At 50.0% G+C, this 16417-nt stretch overlaps 1 protein-coding gene across 10 annotated transcripts in view; it reads left to right on the top strand.

Annotated features, from left to right (window-relative positions):
• The window catches only part of ODF2 (outer dense fiber of sperm tails 2), a 29822-nt gene continuing 13694 nt past the window's right edge, over nt 290-16417 (top strand). The window contains exons 1-9 of one of the 10 annotated variants that reach the window (XM_018055888.1): nt 290-655; nt 3392-3482; nt 4334-4450; nt 4662-4787; nt 9377-9547; nt 10432-10592; nt 11206-11335; nt 11894-12025; nt 15598-15669. In XM_018055888.1, coding sequence (XP_017911377.1) covers nt 492-655; nt 3392-3482; nt 4334-4450; nt 4662-4787; nt 9377-9547; nt 10432-10592; nt 11206-11335; nt 11894-12025; nt 15598-15669 — 1164 coding nt within the window. In that variant the 5' untranslated portion in view covers nt 290-491. Of the gene's footprint in view, nt 656-1798; nt 2034-3391; nt 3483-4296; nt 4451-4661; nt 4788-9376; nt 9548-10431; nt 10593-11205; nt 11336-11893; nt 12026-15597; nt 15670-16417 lie in introns of those variants that run through there. The other 9 variants (XM_018055881.1, XM_018055885.1, XM_018055882.1 and 6 more) reach the window with 9 other exon arrangements.

The following is a 16417-nucleotide window of genomic DNA, read 5'->3' on the forward strand; positions in this document are numbered from 1 at the left end:
TGCGAGAAGACCTGAGTTCGATCCCTGGGTCGGGAAGATCCCCTGGAGAAGGAAATGGCAACCCACTCCAGTCTTCTTGCCTGGAAAATTGCATGGATGGAGGAGCCTGGTAGGCTACAGTCCACGGGGGTCGCAAAGAGTCGGACAGGACTGAGCGACTTCACAGATTCACTCTGAGCCCAGTGGCCCAATACGAACTAGAGAGATCGGGCTGGAATTTGGTTGCTACCCTGAGTGAGAGAAACCGAGGACGACAGGGTGAAAATGGCGGTGGCGGGGGTTGGGGGGGGTTAAGCTCGGCCTTGAACGGCTAGACAAGCCTGGGCCGGGCCCGTCGGTGGCGTCGCGCGTCTCCATGGCGACGCGGCGCGGCGCCCGGAAGAGGGCGGGGCTTCTGCTGCGGCTGCTGCTGGAGAGGCATCTCTGTGACGCCGGGGGCTGGGCCTAAATGGCTAAACCCGAGAGGCTCCCGGGGGGGTTTGAACTGGCCAATGGGCGAGCTGCCGACCGGGTGTCGGAAAAGGAGGCGGAAGCGGGGAGGAGTCGCCGCCGGGGCCGGACTGCATCCGCCGCGGCGTCTCCATGGCACAGCCCTGGCCTCCGACTTCAACGACTTCATAAGGCGGCGTTTCTGGGCGCAGCCGTGTCGCTCCTGGTGAGAGGCCGCCGGGAGGCGGGACCCAGGCCGCTCCGGGTTGGGGAGGGGCGCCCTCCGTGGGGATCGCTGGGTCCTGCTGCCCACACCCCTCGACCCACCCACCCAGGCCGCCCCCCGCCTGCACGCTTGTCCCGCTCCGGTCAGAATCTGGACGAGCCAACCCCCCGCCGCCCCGCCCACCGGCGCGGGCCTTCTCCCGCTAACGGGCGGGCCTCTCCTCACCTGGCCACACCGGCAGGGCGCTCTGCCACCTCTTCCTCTGCTGCCCTCCGGCAGGGCTTCGCCCTCCTCTCTATGGGCAGAAACGGGGTCCCTCTAGCCCGCTGGTGGGTGGTCGTCCTTCCTCTCTCCGCCGACGGAGACTGGGCCCTCACCCTCTTTTGCCCCGGCCCGTGGGCCCCCCACCCCCACCCCCGTCCGCCTCGCCCTCCCTGGAGCGCCTCGGCCCGGCGGTTATTTGGGCCGGGCTCCTCGTAGGCAAGCGCTGTCCTCGGGGACCGCCTCCCGAGGCTTGCCTCCCTGGCTTGGAAGGGCCTCCCTGGTCCAGGGGCCCTCCCTCCTGGGGAATCCTGCCCCCGGCTCCCTGCCACAACGCGGCGTCGAACCCGCTCTTAACTCGGATACTAAAAGCCCAGCGGCCGCCGCTGCTGCGCCCCTGGAGCATTTTTTCCCTCCGCCGTCGGGGAGTTGCCCACTCGCTGCCCACTTTGCCCCGCCCCGGCAGCCTCCGCTCCTCCCTCCTCCAAATGCTATTGGCCTCCTCGGGTGTCTATTCTGTCGGGAACGCCCCTTCTCCTAGGAGACTGTTGCCCTGGCTCCGCCCCTAATATCCCTCCAGCTCCCAGCGCCGGTTCCGGCCCTCTGGGGCCCACTTGGGGCCTAGCGGTTTTCTCCCAACTTCCTCGCAACGCTAGCCGGCCTTTCAGGTTTCCACCACCCCCGCCGCTGGTGACCACCAGCCCACCTTCCCTCTCGCTGGGGGGCCTGGGTGTGGTGGTCCTTTTCCCTCGAAGTTCCGCCCCCTATTGTCCCTCCCTGGGGAGCAGAGCTCTCATCGCCCTTGCCCACCGGGTCGCTCAGCCTCTCTCCTATCTTCCTCCCCGCCCCCACCCCACCCCACCCCACCCCCCAACTTTGGCAGGACAGTTGCTGTGCGACTTGGACAGTAGAGGAGCGTCTCCCAAGTTTTCATCCAACAGCCACCCCTAAAGCTTCCACCCTCCTCCCCTGAGAGGACGTTTGATGCCGGGCCCCTGAGATTCTCATTGACAAGCCCCTCTGGGTCCCCCTGAGCCAGAGCCTGCTGACCCATTTGCCCACCTTTGCGGCTTTGATGCCTAACCATGTCTGCCTCATCCTCAGGCGGCTCCCCCAGGTACTGCCGTTGTGGGGGGCACCTCTGCCAACAGGGCAGGGGAAACGTGGGCAGGGGCTCCCAGGCCGGGCTGGCTGAAGGATTCTTTTCTCAGCTTCCCTGTTTCTGTGTACTGAAGGCCTGGGCCAAAACATTTAAAACTAATTTTTAGGAGGAAGGAGAAAAAAATGCACTCACATGATACCCTCTCTGCCTCCCTCTGGCCCTCTTTCCTCAGGTGCCCCAGTTCCTGGTAGCAAATAGGATCACCATTGTTGTCACTGGAATACTAGGCTCAGATCTTTTTTGAAAGGAGGCTAGGTGTGAGTAAATAACCATGTAAGAAGTGGATGCTGCAGTTAGCCATATGTTGATGGAATCCAGGTACCCTGATGGAAAGCCTACTGAGAAAGAGAGCTTTCCCACATCTATTGACTTTTAAGTGTTCACAAATGATCTGAGGAGAAACACCTCTCTATCCAGGTTTGGTAATTCCTTTGCTAGATGATTAGTAGGACTCTATTTGTTGTTTTTTTTTTTTAACCAAGGTGTGACATACATACAACAAAGTGTGTGCTAAAGTGCTTGAGAATTTTTCATTGCATTTTTATGTTGTATGTTTTTTTCCCCAAAATAATGGAGGATGAGGACAAGGTCATATTTTGGGGGTCTGTCTTTTAGGCGGTGGGATGGATCGCAAGTCCCTTCCTTTCTTGGAGTTCTTGGATGTACTGCTGCCAAAATTTGGAGATTAAATATTTGCTTTATTTGCATATTTGGTGAGGGGACCATTTATGTATAAGTAAGATGTGGTATTACAAATTTTTAAAAATAATAACCACCCTACCTCTTAGGTGCTTAAAGGGTAGCAAGTGAAATATTTTAGGTAATAATCATTTTCCATCCTCTTAGTTGAATATCTGATGGTTAATTTTATGAGACTGAGTCACAGAGCCTATTCTGGAGCCTATGGCTCTGTTGTTTCAGGTCAGTCGTTCACTGAGCACTGTTCCAGGCAGTATTCTGGGCACTCTCATCCTCATCCAGGCTACTATGTTGACTGTTGGCCACATGCTGTCTGCTTTTTGTCTCCTGAAAGGATGACAGCTGGGCCTTTCAGTAAAAGGTCACAATACGTGTGACGCAATGGCAGGCTAAAAAGCCAGTGCTGCGAATGCTCACTGCCCCATGTCTCCATCCTCCTGCCGGGCACACCATGAGTGTTTGGTGCTCGTGTCAAGGGAGCCAAGTAATTCCAGACTGGCTCTCCTAGCCGTGAGCTCGTTAGCCACCATATGTAGTATATAACTTTGGGAGAGCTAAGAAATAAAAGAGCCCTAGTTTTCTGCTTATAATCTGGTTCTTGTGCCTGGGTACAGGTTTCCATCGTGTGGAAAGAACGGAGTAACGAGTCTCACGCAGAAAAAGGTCTTGAGGACACCTTGTGGCGCGCCCAGTGTTACCGTGACGGTAGGTGACCTGCGCTCGGAGCAGCCCCTCCACCTGCGGCCTTGCCAGAGAAAAACGCACGCTTCTGCTGGCACCCTGTTGGCCAGGTGCTCTGTTAAGTGCCTTCATACATAGACTGCTCATGGATGGATTTGGTTTTGCCTGTGGTAAGGCTGCCGGGTGTGAGGAGGTTGTCTTAACCTAATCTTTCCGGACAAATTTCAAAAATCATAAAACAAATTTTCCAAAAAGAAAGAAGGAAAAAAATGTAAAAAAACGGGGACTGATAGGAGCTGCTGGTGGGCGAGGGGGTCTGTGTTTGGCCCTGTTTATGTTGTCTTTAGAATCTGTACAACCTTCTCATCTCGGCATTTCTTCCAGCTTTCTGTCTTGATCGTCTTTTACCTGCCTGCTGCTTGTCGTGCCTTGCACCCTAACCCTTCTGTGTATTTCCTGTGCTAATCCGCATGCCCCGTTCAGAATCCAGCGTGGCGGCCTCACCCGCTTTCCAGCTGTGCTGGACTGCGTCTCAGGAGGAGCCGTGCATTCCAGCAGGCTTGCAAAGAGATGGAGCTCTGAGGACCCCGGGGCCTTGGGTTTGGGGCTCTTGTGTAGAACTCACGGGTTGCTCAGCCCCTGTGCTTGGGCAGCCTTGGGTCTCCCCAGGGGTCTTCAGTTGGCATCTCTGCATGAGCCTGCTGAACGGCACACCCGCCTTGTTTCCCGCCCGCATGCCAGTAGTGCTGGTCGCTGTCCTGCTCGCTTGGTGGCTAGGCTTTCAGTGGCCCCCAGAGGCTGTGAGCTCGTTTTTTATGCCCAGTTTACTCATCCGCAGATCAACCTTTTTTGTGTTGTCCTCCCCCGCCTGCCAGAAGCGAACCATGAAGGACCGCTCTTCAACTCCCCCCTTACATGTTCACGTGGATGAGAACACCCCTGTCCACGTCCACATAAAAAAACTCTCCAAAACATCAGCGACCAACAGCCAGGTAGGAGCATGCCAGGGGGGTGAGGCCAACGCGCTCACTTTCAGAGGTCAGTCGCCTGGTTGGAAGGTAGGCAGGACAGTCACCCAGAAAAGGCAGCAGTAGCCTTGGTCAGAAGAGGCTCCCCTGCAGAGTTGGAAGCGGACGCCACTTGCAGAGTGACGCCACGGCCAGCTGTGTAGGGAAGTGACCCTGGGTTTGTCCCTTTCCACAGAAATCTCATAAGCGCGGAATGAAAGGGGACACCGTGAATGTGCGGCGGAGTGTCCGGGTGAAAACCAAGGTACCTTGGATGCCCCCTGGAAAATCATCCGCCCGGCATGTGGGATGCAATTGGGAGGTAGGCTCATTCTTGTTCAGGCTTTTCTTCTCGGACTGGTCAGGTTCTAGCAGGCCTCATGCTTGGTATGGTTCAGGGTTGGCTGTAGCTCTCAGAGACGTCCCAGTGGGTCCCGCTTACTGAGTGCCTTGCTAAACCCTGAAAGTACGAGAATCTTCTTGAGTCCTTCCAACACCGTGATGTGGTAGCTGCATCCGTTCTCCAAAAGGTGCAGATGAGAACCCAAGGCTCAGAGAGGTGAAGTGTCACAGAGGGAGTGGCAGAGCTGGAGGTGTAGGGCTCAGGGTGTTTCATTCTAGAGGTGGTACCCGGAGCCTCTCTGATTTGTGTGTGAGGAGCTAATACTGTGCTAGTGTCTGAAGCAGACTTGACAAATGTATGCCAGAATGTACGCATCCAGGAAGGCATCTTCTCTTTTGTGGTCGCCCGCATAAGAGACCATGCACTTAACTCTGTAGATAGTATCGAAACCACTGGAATAGGGACTTGCCTGGTGGTGCAGTGGTTAAGACTCAGCCCTCCCAATGCACAGGGCACAGGTTCTATCCCTGGTCAGGGAACTAAGATCCCACATGCCGCGTGGAGTGGCCAGAAACTTAAAAAAAACATACATTGGAACAATCTCCTGAGGAATAAGTGCCTTCAGTATTAGTTGCCAAGGTACCAGGAGAATTATTGTTGTCTCTTTTTGGCCATGCCTCAACACGTTTTGCTTGTCCGTCCATCCTTCTGTGCAGTAATTCATGCATTTCTTGAGACACTGCTGTGCACTGGGGTTTCAGCTGCAAACTGGCAGCTCTGCCCTCTATGCTTACATTCTGGTCAATTGCACTGAAGAAACCCAACCATAAGACAAGGCCTGTGGCTGTGTTTTAGACTGAAGTCTCATGATTGAGACAAGTAAAGGCCTTGAGACTACAGTCAGCCAACCATATCTGCTGGTTCTGTGTCTGTGGATTCAACCTTCCAGAGATTAAAAAAATCCAGAAAGTTCCAAAAAGCAAAACTTGAATTTACTGTGTGCCAGCAACTATTTACATAGCATTTCCATTGTATCAAGTATTATAAGTAATCTACAGAGAATTTAAAGTGTACAGGAGGATGCGTCTAGGTTACATGCAAATCCTACACCATTTTACATAAGGGACTTGAGCACCCTCAGATTTCAGTATCCATGATGGTCTTGGAACCAGTCCTTGTGGTTACCGAGGGATGACTGTAACTTAAGAGAATGATGCCTGCTCTATTTTGCAAGATTTATTCTTTTTCTGAGAGCTTATTACTTTTAAAATTAGACATAATCATAATTACTTTGAAGTTTACTTCATACTTCATGCTCTTGACTCCCTGACTCATTTAATCCCTAAGAGACAAAGGGAGTTTGGTATTCTCAGGAGTACCTGAAAAGTGTTCTGACATCTCTCTCCAAGGAAGATTGGAATTAAAATGATTTCTAAGATTTTCTACCATGTGTACCTCACTAACAATCAGTGAAATGTAAATTAGAGCCAACTACATTTTCAAAAAAATAGCAAGCTATCATTTTTGTTGAGTGGAAAGAAGTTGAAAAGATTCAGAATATCTTCTGTTGACAAGCATATGGGGGTATCACCAAATCTTTCTAGATAGTTTTTGAGTGAATGGTTTGGCAGCATTTATCTAAACATGGATTCTGTAGTTCTGCACTTGGGAATTGATGCTCAAAAAGTCACAGAAGAGCACAGGAATCTGTGTGTAACAGGATGTTTGCTGAGGCGTTGTTTGTATTAGGGAAAAATTAGACGCCATCTAACTGTTTGTTAGGAGGGTATTGGTTAAAATTAAGGTGCATCCGCGCAATGGAATGCCACACAACCACTGCTAGATCAAGGTGGATGTCTCTCCAAGCACCAAGCGGCACAGCGTGGAGAGTGTGGCCCTGTTTGTGCAGAAAAGGACATCTGTGTGTCCACGTGTGTATGAATATGTTTGTATGTACAAACATTTTCTGGGAGGCAGTACTAGAAGTAGTAAGCAGTGATTACCTCTGGGAGTGGGAGGCTTTACTGCTTTATCTTTTTGCGGCTGCCTAAATCCCAGGGACAGGGGAGTCTGGTGGGCTGCAGTCCATGGGGTTGCTAAGAGTCGGACACAACTGAGCGACTTCACTTTCACTTTTCACTTTCATGCATTGGAGAAGGAAATGGCAACCCACTCCAGTGTTCTTGCCTGGAGAATCCCAGGGACCGGGGAGCCTGGTGGGCTGCCGTCTATGGGGTCGCACAGAGTCAGACACGACTGAAGTGACTTAACAGCAGCAGCAGCCGCAAATGTGTTTATCGCATAATGTATTTTATAGTTTAAAACACTTATTAAATTTTTAGTGAAGAGACTTAGGTAGTTTTTTGAAATACAAATATCAAAAGTCATGCCGCTGTGGAAATGGACTTCCTGTTGACGTGGGTTGCTAGGAGCTGTGGTCCCCTCTGGAAAGCTCAGTGCCCCTTCCAGGCCTGGGCCCCCAGATTCCTGGAAGTGGAGGGGCCCAGAGACGTGCCTGACTGTCCCTTGAGCAGTCGCTGTCTCTCATGCCGTCCTCTCGGACTAGCTCCTCTCCACTTTTCAGTGGCCTTCCAGGTTCCCAGCAGGCCTCAGCCCACCCTTTCCATTATCGACAAGAGAGAAAAGACCTTAGGAGGAGAAAGTTTGTGGTGGAGCTGGACATGGACTCCAGTAGCTGCTGTGTGATGTGGGGATCCTTGTTTGATTTTTTTTTTTATTGTTTGATTTTTAAAACCTCTTCTGGTAGCTAAGATAACTTTGGGAGAAAGCACGTCTGAGTTTTTTTTCCCCCTCTACTATTAAGCCAGTCATCTGTTTTTATGATGGAAAATTGAAAATACCATAAAAGAGACAGTCACCTGTAGTTTGAGCACACGAATCAGAAGCGTGCTGCTTGATGGCTTTTTACAAACTGTGTGACTGTCACCTCCAGAAACCGCATCACCAGCTTCCCCAGAAGGTCCTTTCTGGTCCTGTTCTCGCTCCCACCCCTGAACGAAACCAGTGAAGCTGTTACTATTTTGGTGCATTTATCATCACTTTTTCTGATGCGGAGTTTTTCCTTTTTTTAAATTATAATCGTACCATCTATATATTTTCCTATTGTCCTCCTTTTATAGATTAAGAATAACTTTTTTTTCATATAAAAGCAATGCACAGTCATTGTCAAAAAATCAGAAAATCAAAATCAGCCCAGGGAAGAAAGTAAATAAGACCTGTAATTCCACCACCCCGAGAAGACCCCGGTAACTTTAGGTGCCAGCTTTCCGGATCTTTTCTTGTGAATATACTCATTCTTCTGATTTCTGTAGCAGTGGGATTATATTTTATTGAACAACCTTTTTTTCCTCATATTTTGACTATATTTACATTGTACATTATTTTTTAAGGCCTTATTCCATTGTGTGTACATCTGTGTACTGTTAAGTTTTTAACTTGTACTATCTTCTTGTACATTTATCTATATCCTAATTTAAATATCTATATCCTTGAATTTAAATATTGATTTACATTCTTAGTTATTCTTGATAAATCCCTCAAAATACAGTGTATTGGGATAAAGAACACATACATTTTAAAATTGCACCCTATGTGTTTTACTTGTCTGACATACCAGCTACACGCTTGTAAAACACATCCTTTTATTCCTGATAGCCATCGTCTTGCCCTAGAAATTGGCACAGAAGTTTAACCACCTTAGCTTAAGAGAAGCAAAAAACTGCAAATAATGAGAAATAACAATTACTTAATGCACTGGAATAAATGTATAGAATGAGAGAGTCAAAAAGTTCAATGTATCAAAACCCCATGGAAATGCTGGCCCCTAAATTAGAATTTCTTTTTGAAGTCTCAAAGGTCTTACTCAGCTTTACATAAACTTCTCCAAGGGGCACACGCATTTTTTAAAAATATTTTTTTCTGTTGATATATTTAAGTAAATATTTTCCAGACACACTGTTTTAACCCTAAATTAGTCTGTATGCTTTTCTAAAACCATTTTCTCCATGCCAAAATAGCAATGATTAATCCTAAAAACTTCACTTCTATTTTTTTTTTCCCAACTAACTTCATTTATTAATCATATAGTGTTGGGTCAAAATTCAAATCTCCACTTGTCCTTAAAATACCTATTAGAAAAGTTTTGTGTGTCTTTGCAATTATCCACTATCATGTATTCATATTCATTTAAAAAACTTGCCGTATTTCATGTCTACCCAAGGTGTTTGAGAGTATCTCCTGCCCCAAACTCTTGCCAGCTTTGGGAATCACCATTTTTGCCGATTTGTTATGTCCTTCATTTTAAACTTGACACTGTAACGCAGGCTTTTTATTTCTATATTAGAAGAGCTTCAGAAACATCATTTAAGCGAGGGTAGGTAATGAGATAACGTTCCACCAAGAAGGTTGGTGTGTCCTTTCCTCTGGGGTCCCTGTGGTTGCCCTTTAGCGGTTTTAACTCTTCCTGCCCGGCGGGCAGTCGGGCTGGTGGGACCAGTGGCTGCAGTTCTGCCTTGTGAACGCATGTATTTCTCCCTCCTGTACATCAGAATCCACCTCACTGCCTGGAGATCACGCCACCGTCTTCAGAAAAGCTGGTCTCCGTGATGCGGTTAAGTGACCTCTCTACAGAAGATGACGACTCCGGTCACTGTAAAATGAACCGTTATGATAAGAAGATTGACAGTTTAATGAACGCGGTTGGTTGTCTCAAGTCTGAGGTGAGGGAGGTAGGGGTCTGGACTGCCTAGTGTCCCGAGGCCACGGGAGACCGTCAGGTGGGGTCCTGGTGGACACCCCCTTCCAGCTGCCTCTGCAGGCCTCCCAGGGTTTCAGAGGCCCTTGTGGAGGTAGTCAGGGCAACCTGGGATTCCTCTCCATCGAGCATTCAGCCCGGGCCTGGCCCTGACCTTGCTGGGAGCTCTGTATGGATGGCCTGGTTTGATTTTTTTTTTTGCAACAGTAAATGAAGTTGATGGTATTATTGTCCCTGTTTTGGAGATGAAATGACTGGAACACTAGGGCCTCTGAACACTAGGGCCTCTTCTGTTTTTATGCAGAGGTTTAAAAAAAACCAAAGCAATGCCCTAGAGAGGCAAAGGAAGTTTGTCCTCAGTTGCTGGGCTGTGTCTTTGGGGGGGATGTGGCAGTGGACTCCAGGCTGTGGCTGCTTGTGGGGGCCATGTCCTTAGTAGCCCCCTACACCCAGGGCCCACGGGCCCTCCCCAGAGAACCTGGGGCTGGTGGTTGCCTGGCAACAGGCCTGCCTTCCTCCCTGCCTGCGGGGTGGGGGCCGGTTAGTGACACCTCCTCCGGTGGTGTGCCAGCTGAACCACCGTTTGTATCCTGGCTCCTTCCCCAAGCAGAAAGTCACCCAGGCGCCGTCCCCTCCATTTCCTCAGCGAGGAGATGAGAGGAACAGTGACCGCTCAGGGTCAATGGGCGCCTGACTGAGCTGCGCCCAGAGGACCCCCACCCCCACCTCCAGCCATGACACTTGCGCGCTCAGTCCGAGGTGCCCTGCCTTGGTCCCGAGCGACAGGCCTCGAGATGTGGGGAGGGGCCGCCTCCCCTCAGTGGCCCCTGGCTGCGTGCCCCCACACAGGTCAAGATGCAGAAGGGAGAGCGCCAGATGGCCAAAAGGTTCCTGGAGGAGCGGAAGGAGGAGCTGGAGGAGGTGGCCCAAGAGCTGGCCGAGACGGAGCACGAGAACACGGTGCTGCGGCACAACATCGAGCGCATCAAGGAGGAGAAGGACTACACCATGTGAGCCGGCGCCCCGGCGCCTGCCCGCACGCCGGGCGCTCCTGACTGCCTGCAGAGTGCGGTGGGGGAGGGGATAGGGGAGACCTTTCTGGAGAAAAACAGGAGGGAGGAGTCTGTGACTGAGAAGTGAAAAATGCGGGCCAGAGCGAGGGGAACAGGGTGCGCCAAGGGCAGGGGTGCCACAGAGGTTGGCAAGGGCTCTCGGTGCCCACTTGGAGGCATTTGCATTGAGGGTGCTTGGGAGCCACTGAAGGGTGTTGGAAGCGAGGGAGCGGTGTGACCAAACGCAGGGAGAGTAGAGGGGAGAGCTCAGAAGTGGATCTGGAGATGGTGGCTAGGTGGCCTCGGCAGTAGCCGGGGTCTGCGGTGACACTGGTTTCTGAGAGACAAGCAGGTGGCAGCACGTCACCTGGTATGGAGGCCCCGCTCTGGTGACCGCATTTCCTTCCAGAAGGCCGAGCAGGCCTGAAGGGCTATCCTTGCCCCCCTCCCCCACTCCTGTGCCCTGACCAGGAGATGAGGCTCGCAGGGCATTGTGAGGCGAGCCTCAGAGCTTCAGGTGGGCAGGGCCCTGGGGGGGCGGCTCACAGGGTCCTGTTCTTTCTGGCCCCAGGCTGCAGAAAAAACACCTCCAGCAGGAGAAGGAGTGCCTCATGTCCAAGCTGGTGGAGGCCGAAATGGACGGGGCTGCTGCTGCCAAACAAGTCATGGCCCTGAAGGACACCATCGGGAAACTGAAATCGGTAAGCGGCCGCCAGAGCCGCCCAGCCCAGGGCTGGGCCCAGAGAGGGGCCACCTGCAGACTGTGGCGGGATCTTTACGCAGTCATCATGCTGACTTTATGACATCTTCAGGCCAGGGCAGGGCACTCTTAACTCCTCAGCACCCCCTCCCCTCTTCTCACTTTTGGGGCCTGACCCTCGAAGATGACCTTTGGTAGCCAGGGCCTCCGAGGAGATGTCATCATGGGTCTCCTGGGATCACAGTAAATCCAGGCATCCGTCTGATTCCTGCAAGTATCAGGCACCAAGTGTATCATCCAGGAAGTGCACCTCTTCCAGGAAGCCTGCCCTAACTGCGCTCGCCCACACTGAGCTCTCCAGCCCCTTTCTCCACCTGGCACTGTCGGCAGGCTTAGCTCCAGCCCATCCCTTCAGGTCTTCCTCCTGCAGCTGCCTTTGCCCAACTCTTCTTGCCCAGGCTTCCTGGCACCAGGGACTCCTAAGTTCCCCATGGAAACTCCCTGTGCCAGCTCTTCCATTCTCCCCCTGTGCCTGGCAAGACTGCCTCCTGTCTTCCAGGAGAAACAGATGACCTGCTCGGACATCAACACCCTAACGAGGCAGAAGGAACTTCTCCTGCAGAAGCTGAGCACATTTGAAGAGACCAACCGCACTCTCCGAGACCTGCTGAGGGAACAACACTGCAAAGAGGTGAGCGGTGGCCCCTGCCCCACCCAGGCTCCCATACAGAACCTGGGCCCTTCCAGCCCTGCAGGCTCCTGTCTTTAAAAAGAAAATATTCTCAGTGCATGCCTGACCTGAGGGGTCATAGGAAGATTGGCTGAAATCAATCACATGAAACGCCGGGCATCTGGTAGACAGGCTGGCTTCCTTTTTGAAGTGGGCCAGGCAGTACAAGAAGGACCTTGGAAGTCAGAAGGGCAACAGGGAGTGGGGAGTCAGGGATGGGTTTTAGCCCATCCCAGGGTTCGTGTGGCAAAGCAGGCAGGGGAGGAGACCTGAGTTTTAGGAAAGTAGGAGGCTTAATGGCTGGCAGATACATTGTATGATATCACTTTGTTTTCTTTAAAAAAAAAAAGGTCTCTGAAATATATTTTATGTTAGCAAATGATTCTGAAAAGACTAACAGTATAAACAGCTCTCTTCCCATTTGGTTCAACCCAAAGGGGTACCTGGGAATCTCAAAATGCCAGTCCTGATGAGATGGTATTTTTCTTAGATTTTGTTTGCTTGTTTAGGGTTTTTTTTTTTTTTTTTTTTGGCTGCCTCATGCAGTTTGTAGGATCCTAGACCCCTGACCAGGGATTGAACCCATACCCCCTGCCGTGGAAGCTCAGAGTCCTAACCACTGGACTGCCAGGAAATTCCCTATTTTTCTTATTTTACCATCTTTTTTTAAGAAGCAGTGTCAATGTCCTTTGTTTTTATTTTAAAACTTAACGTTTAAAATGATAGTGTACCTGCTATCCAAACAAAACCTTGTCCACACAGCTGAATCCCTCTTGGTCTCCTTTGTCAATAACCTCGTCTCCTTCCCATCAGAGGGGAACTTCATCTGCTTTATCCGATAGTTTTTCTCTTGGGTATGCATCCTCAAGCAACGTATGGTATAGTTTAGCATGTTCTCAAACTTGACATAAATAAGGTTGTTCCATATGTATTCTTCTGAGTTTGCTTTTTTCAGTCAATGTTTTTCTGAGATCTATCCATTTTTATCCTTGAAACCTAAGGTTTATTTTCCCTGCTTTATTCCGTTTTATGACAGTACCACAACTTATTTGCTCACCCTTCCATTGATGAAGACAATTTTTAGTTGTTTGCGCTCACAAGCAGTGTTGTTTTGCACATTCGTCTGGTCTATTCTGATGTCCAGGAAACTTGAGAGTTTCCAGAATATATTTCTATGACTTTTACTAGTTACAGCTAAATTATCCTCTTAAAATATTTCTGTCCCATTTCTAGTTCAGTGTTCATGGGGGGTGATTTTTAACCTCTCTGGGCCTCAGTTTTCCCACCTATAAAATGGGAATAGCATCCATGGGGTGGTAAGAGATTTAGAGATGTTGCCTGGATGAGGATTGTATGTACTACCAGTACGCAGTGGGTGCTTGATAAATGGTGGATGATGCTACTGCTTGTCCTGGGACTGGAGGGGCTTTCAGAAAACCTCTTCCTACCAGTTTTTTTTCCCTTTTTGCCTTCTTACTTCTATTATACCAGCCTGGAAGCCCAGATTCTCCAGTTGGAGGTGAAGGGTCAGCTAATTTAAACTCCCACCATAGCAGGTGTCCCTAGTTCTATCTCAGCGCTCACCTCCTCCTGCCTGTGTGGCCCTCGGGACTGCACCCCCATCTCAGTGCTTCCTGGGGAGTGCTCAGAGCAGTGGGGGCAGTGTTCCAGCTCTGGAGTCCTTTGGCTTTGGGCCCAGCTCTGCCGTTTCTTACTGTGTGATCTCAGGCAGCTGACTTCACTTCTCCCAGCCTCAGTCTCTTGGTCTATGAAATGGGCGTGGTGACAGTGCCTTGTTCCATAGGGTGGGGGATTTGCTGTGGTTGCGTGTTAGTCTGTGTAGAGTCTCCTGGAGGCTCAGAGGGCGTCATGGCTATTCTGCAGTGATTCCCGGTCCAGGCTTTTGTCCTGTGTTCTTTGCCTCTTGTTGCTGGAGAAACCACAGTGCTGTCTTCTTTCAGTTCCTGGGTCCCCGGGACATTTCGGGACCAGGGAGCCCTTTTCTTTTGGCCTGTCAAGATGAACTGAGGGACTGAAACAGAAAGAGGAGTGAGCCTTCTGCTAGGGGTACTTTGTTCAGGTGCCCAGGAGGAAGAATAGAGACGGTTCACAAAGACACAGCCCAGTGCGAAAGTGGGCAAGGGTGTAAGCAGGCAGTCTGGGGAAGGGGAAGCCTAAGTGGCTAAATAAGCATGAGAGTTATTTAGTAGTTAGGGAAGTGCAAATTAACAGAAGGGTTCATGCTGGCAAGACTGGCAAGAGGTAGAGGCTGGCTACTGCCCGGTGCGCTCACATCCTGCTTGAAGCCGTGTGAGTCATTGCAGGCATTTTGCAGGGCATTCAGCTGTCACAAATCACAAAACCTTCTGGCCCAGCCATTCTTACTCTTTGTGTCAGTCCTGGGGAGACACCGTGGTATATGCTTAACATGTTTATTGCTGCAGTATTTACAGTTGCAAAACCTGGTATTTATAGTTGCAAAACCCAAGAGCCACCTTATTGCCCAAAAGTTATGCGGAGAGGTTAGAAATACCACTGCATTTTAGAGACAGGAGAGTAGGGGTTGGGGAATTCCCTGGTGCTCTAGTGGTTAGGACTTGGCACTTTCACTGCTGGGGTCCGGGTTCAGTCCCTGGTCGGGGAACTAAGATCCTGCAGGTCATGTGGCATGCCACCCCACCCCACCCCTACACACAAAAAGGACAGATTGGGGGTTGCTGGGGGCAGGGAGGAAGAGAAAATGGAGACTGACTGCTTGACAGGTGCGGGTTTCCTTTTAGGTGATGAAAAAACTCTGAAACTAGAGAGTAGTGGGTCTTCCCTGGTGGCTCAGACAGTAAAGAATCCTCCTGCAGTGTAGGTGATCTGGGTTGGGAAGATCCCCTGGAGGAGGGCATGCCCACTCCAGTATTCTTGCCTGTAGAATTCCGTGGACAGAGGAGCATGGCAGGCTACAGTCCATAGGGTTGCGAAGAGTCGGCCACGACTGATCGACTAATACTTTGACTTTTCTCTTTCGGATGATAGTGATGGTTACACAGCATTGTAAATGTACCATACTCCACTGAATTTTACACTTAAAAATGGTGGCAAAGTTTGTTACATTTTACCAAATATACCAAAAACTATTGAATTGTACATTTTAAATGGATGACCTATATCTGAATTTATATCTCAATAAAGACGTTTTTTAAAAATCCAGTTGTAGACAGAATTACAGTATGGTAGGTATCATTTTGGTAAAATTACACATTAATCCCTTCCCACCCCTCACCTCCCAAAAGATAGTTCTCTAGATGTAGCTCTGTGTAAGTGCAGAGAGAAAGGATGGGCAGGACAGTCACCAAACTCGCCACTGTAGGGCTGGGTTTGGAGGTGGGGATGAGGGGTTCATTAAGTATTTTATGATGAGTATATAATTCATTACTTCCCTCATGAGAAATATAATTTTCAGGAAAGGAATAGGATGTAGAGGAAGTAGACATCTCAAGTTTATTGGTTAACGAGTTGGCTTTTCCTGCCTTCCCTTAAAGGATTCCGAAAGACTGATGGAGCAACAAGGGACACTATTGAAACGGCTGGCGGAGGCGGACTCTGAGAAAGCGGTAAGACACAGCGTCCCCTACTTGCCAGAGCGGGTATAGGCGGCAGGATAGAGGTGCTGAGCGGCTGCAGAAGGGCTGGAGCCTTGCTCTGATTTTTTTGGGGGGGTCTTAGTTTCAAATCTGTAAAAAATATGAAGCAGATATTTCCATCCCTCCTGCTCCACCGGGCTTGTCTAGCTGCTCACTTGAGAGCTTGAATCACCAAGTTGGACGCCAGCCTGAGGGATGGTGATGATGGTGATGGATTTGTAAGCCATCCATTTGTTCTCTGCATTTCCTCATTTGTACCATGGTGTAGACTTGTTGACCCCCAAATTCCAGTTCTCCCAAGGAATCTCTGCCAAGGCAGCACGTTCCAAAGTCTGTTCCATGGAACCTTGAGTTCCTCAAGTGTTAGTGGATATAAGTAACAAAAGAGGAGGGGAGTGATATATAGCCAAATAAATGTGGGAAATTACTGACCAGCCTGAATGGCTCATTGAACAAGCTGTTTAACTTTAAGACTTTCTGGAGCATTAGATATATTAATCTCTGCTGTGAGGTTCTGAGAGAGAGAAAGAAATAGAGACCATGATTCCCAAGGTTTGGCCTTGGTGCCTGGCTGAACATCACTAGGATTCAGCAGTCATGGTGATAATGCCTAAACATGCATTCCCAGCTCGAGAGCCTTGTCAAATTATGATACATCAGTAAATTGAAATACTAAGGTTAATCACACTATGGTAAACATGGTTATACAGCAAAATAC

The sequence above is a fragment of the Capra hircus genome, chromosome 11 (genome assembly GCF_001704415.2).
Source record: "Capra hircus breed San Clemente chromosome 11, ASM170441v1, whole genome shotgun sequence".
Taxonomy (NCBI): domain Eukaryota; kingdom Metazoa; phylum Chordata; class Mammalia; order Artiodactyla; family Bovidae; genus Capra; species Capra hircus.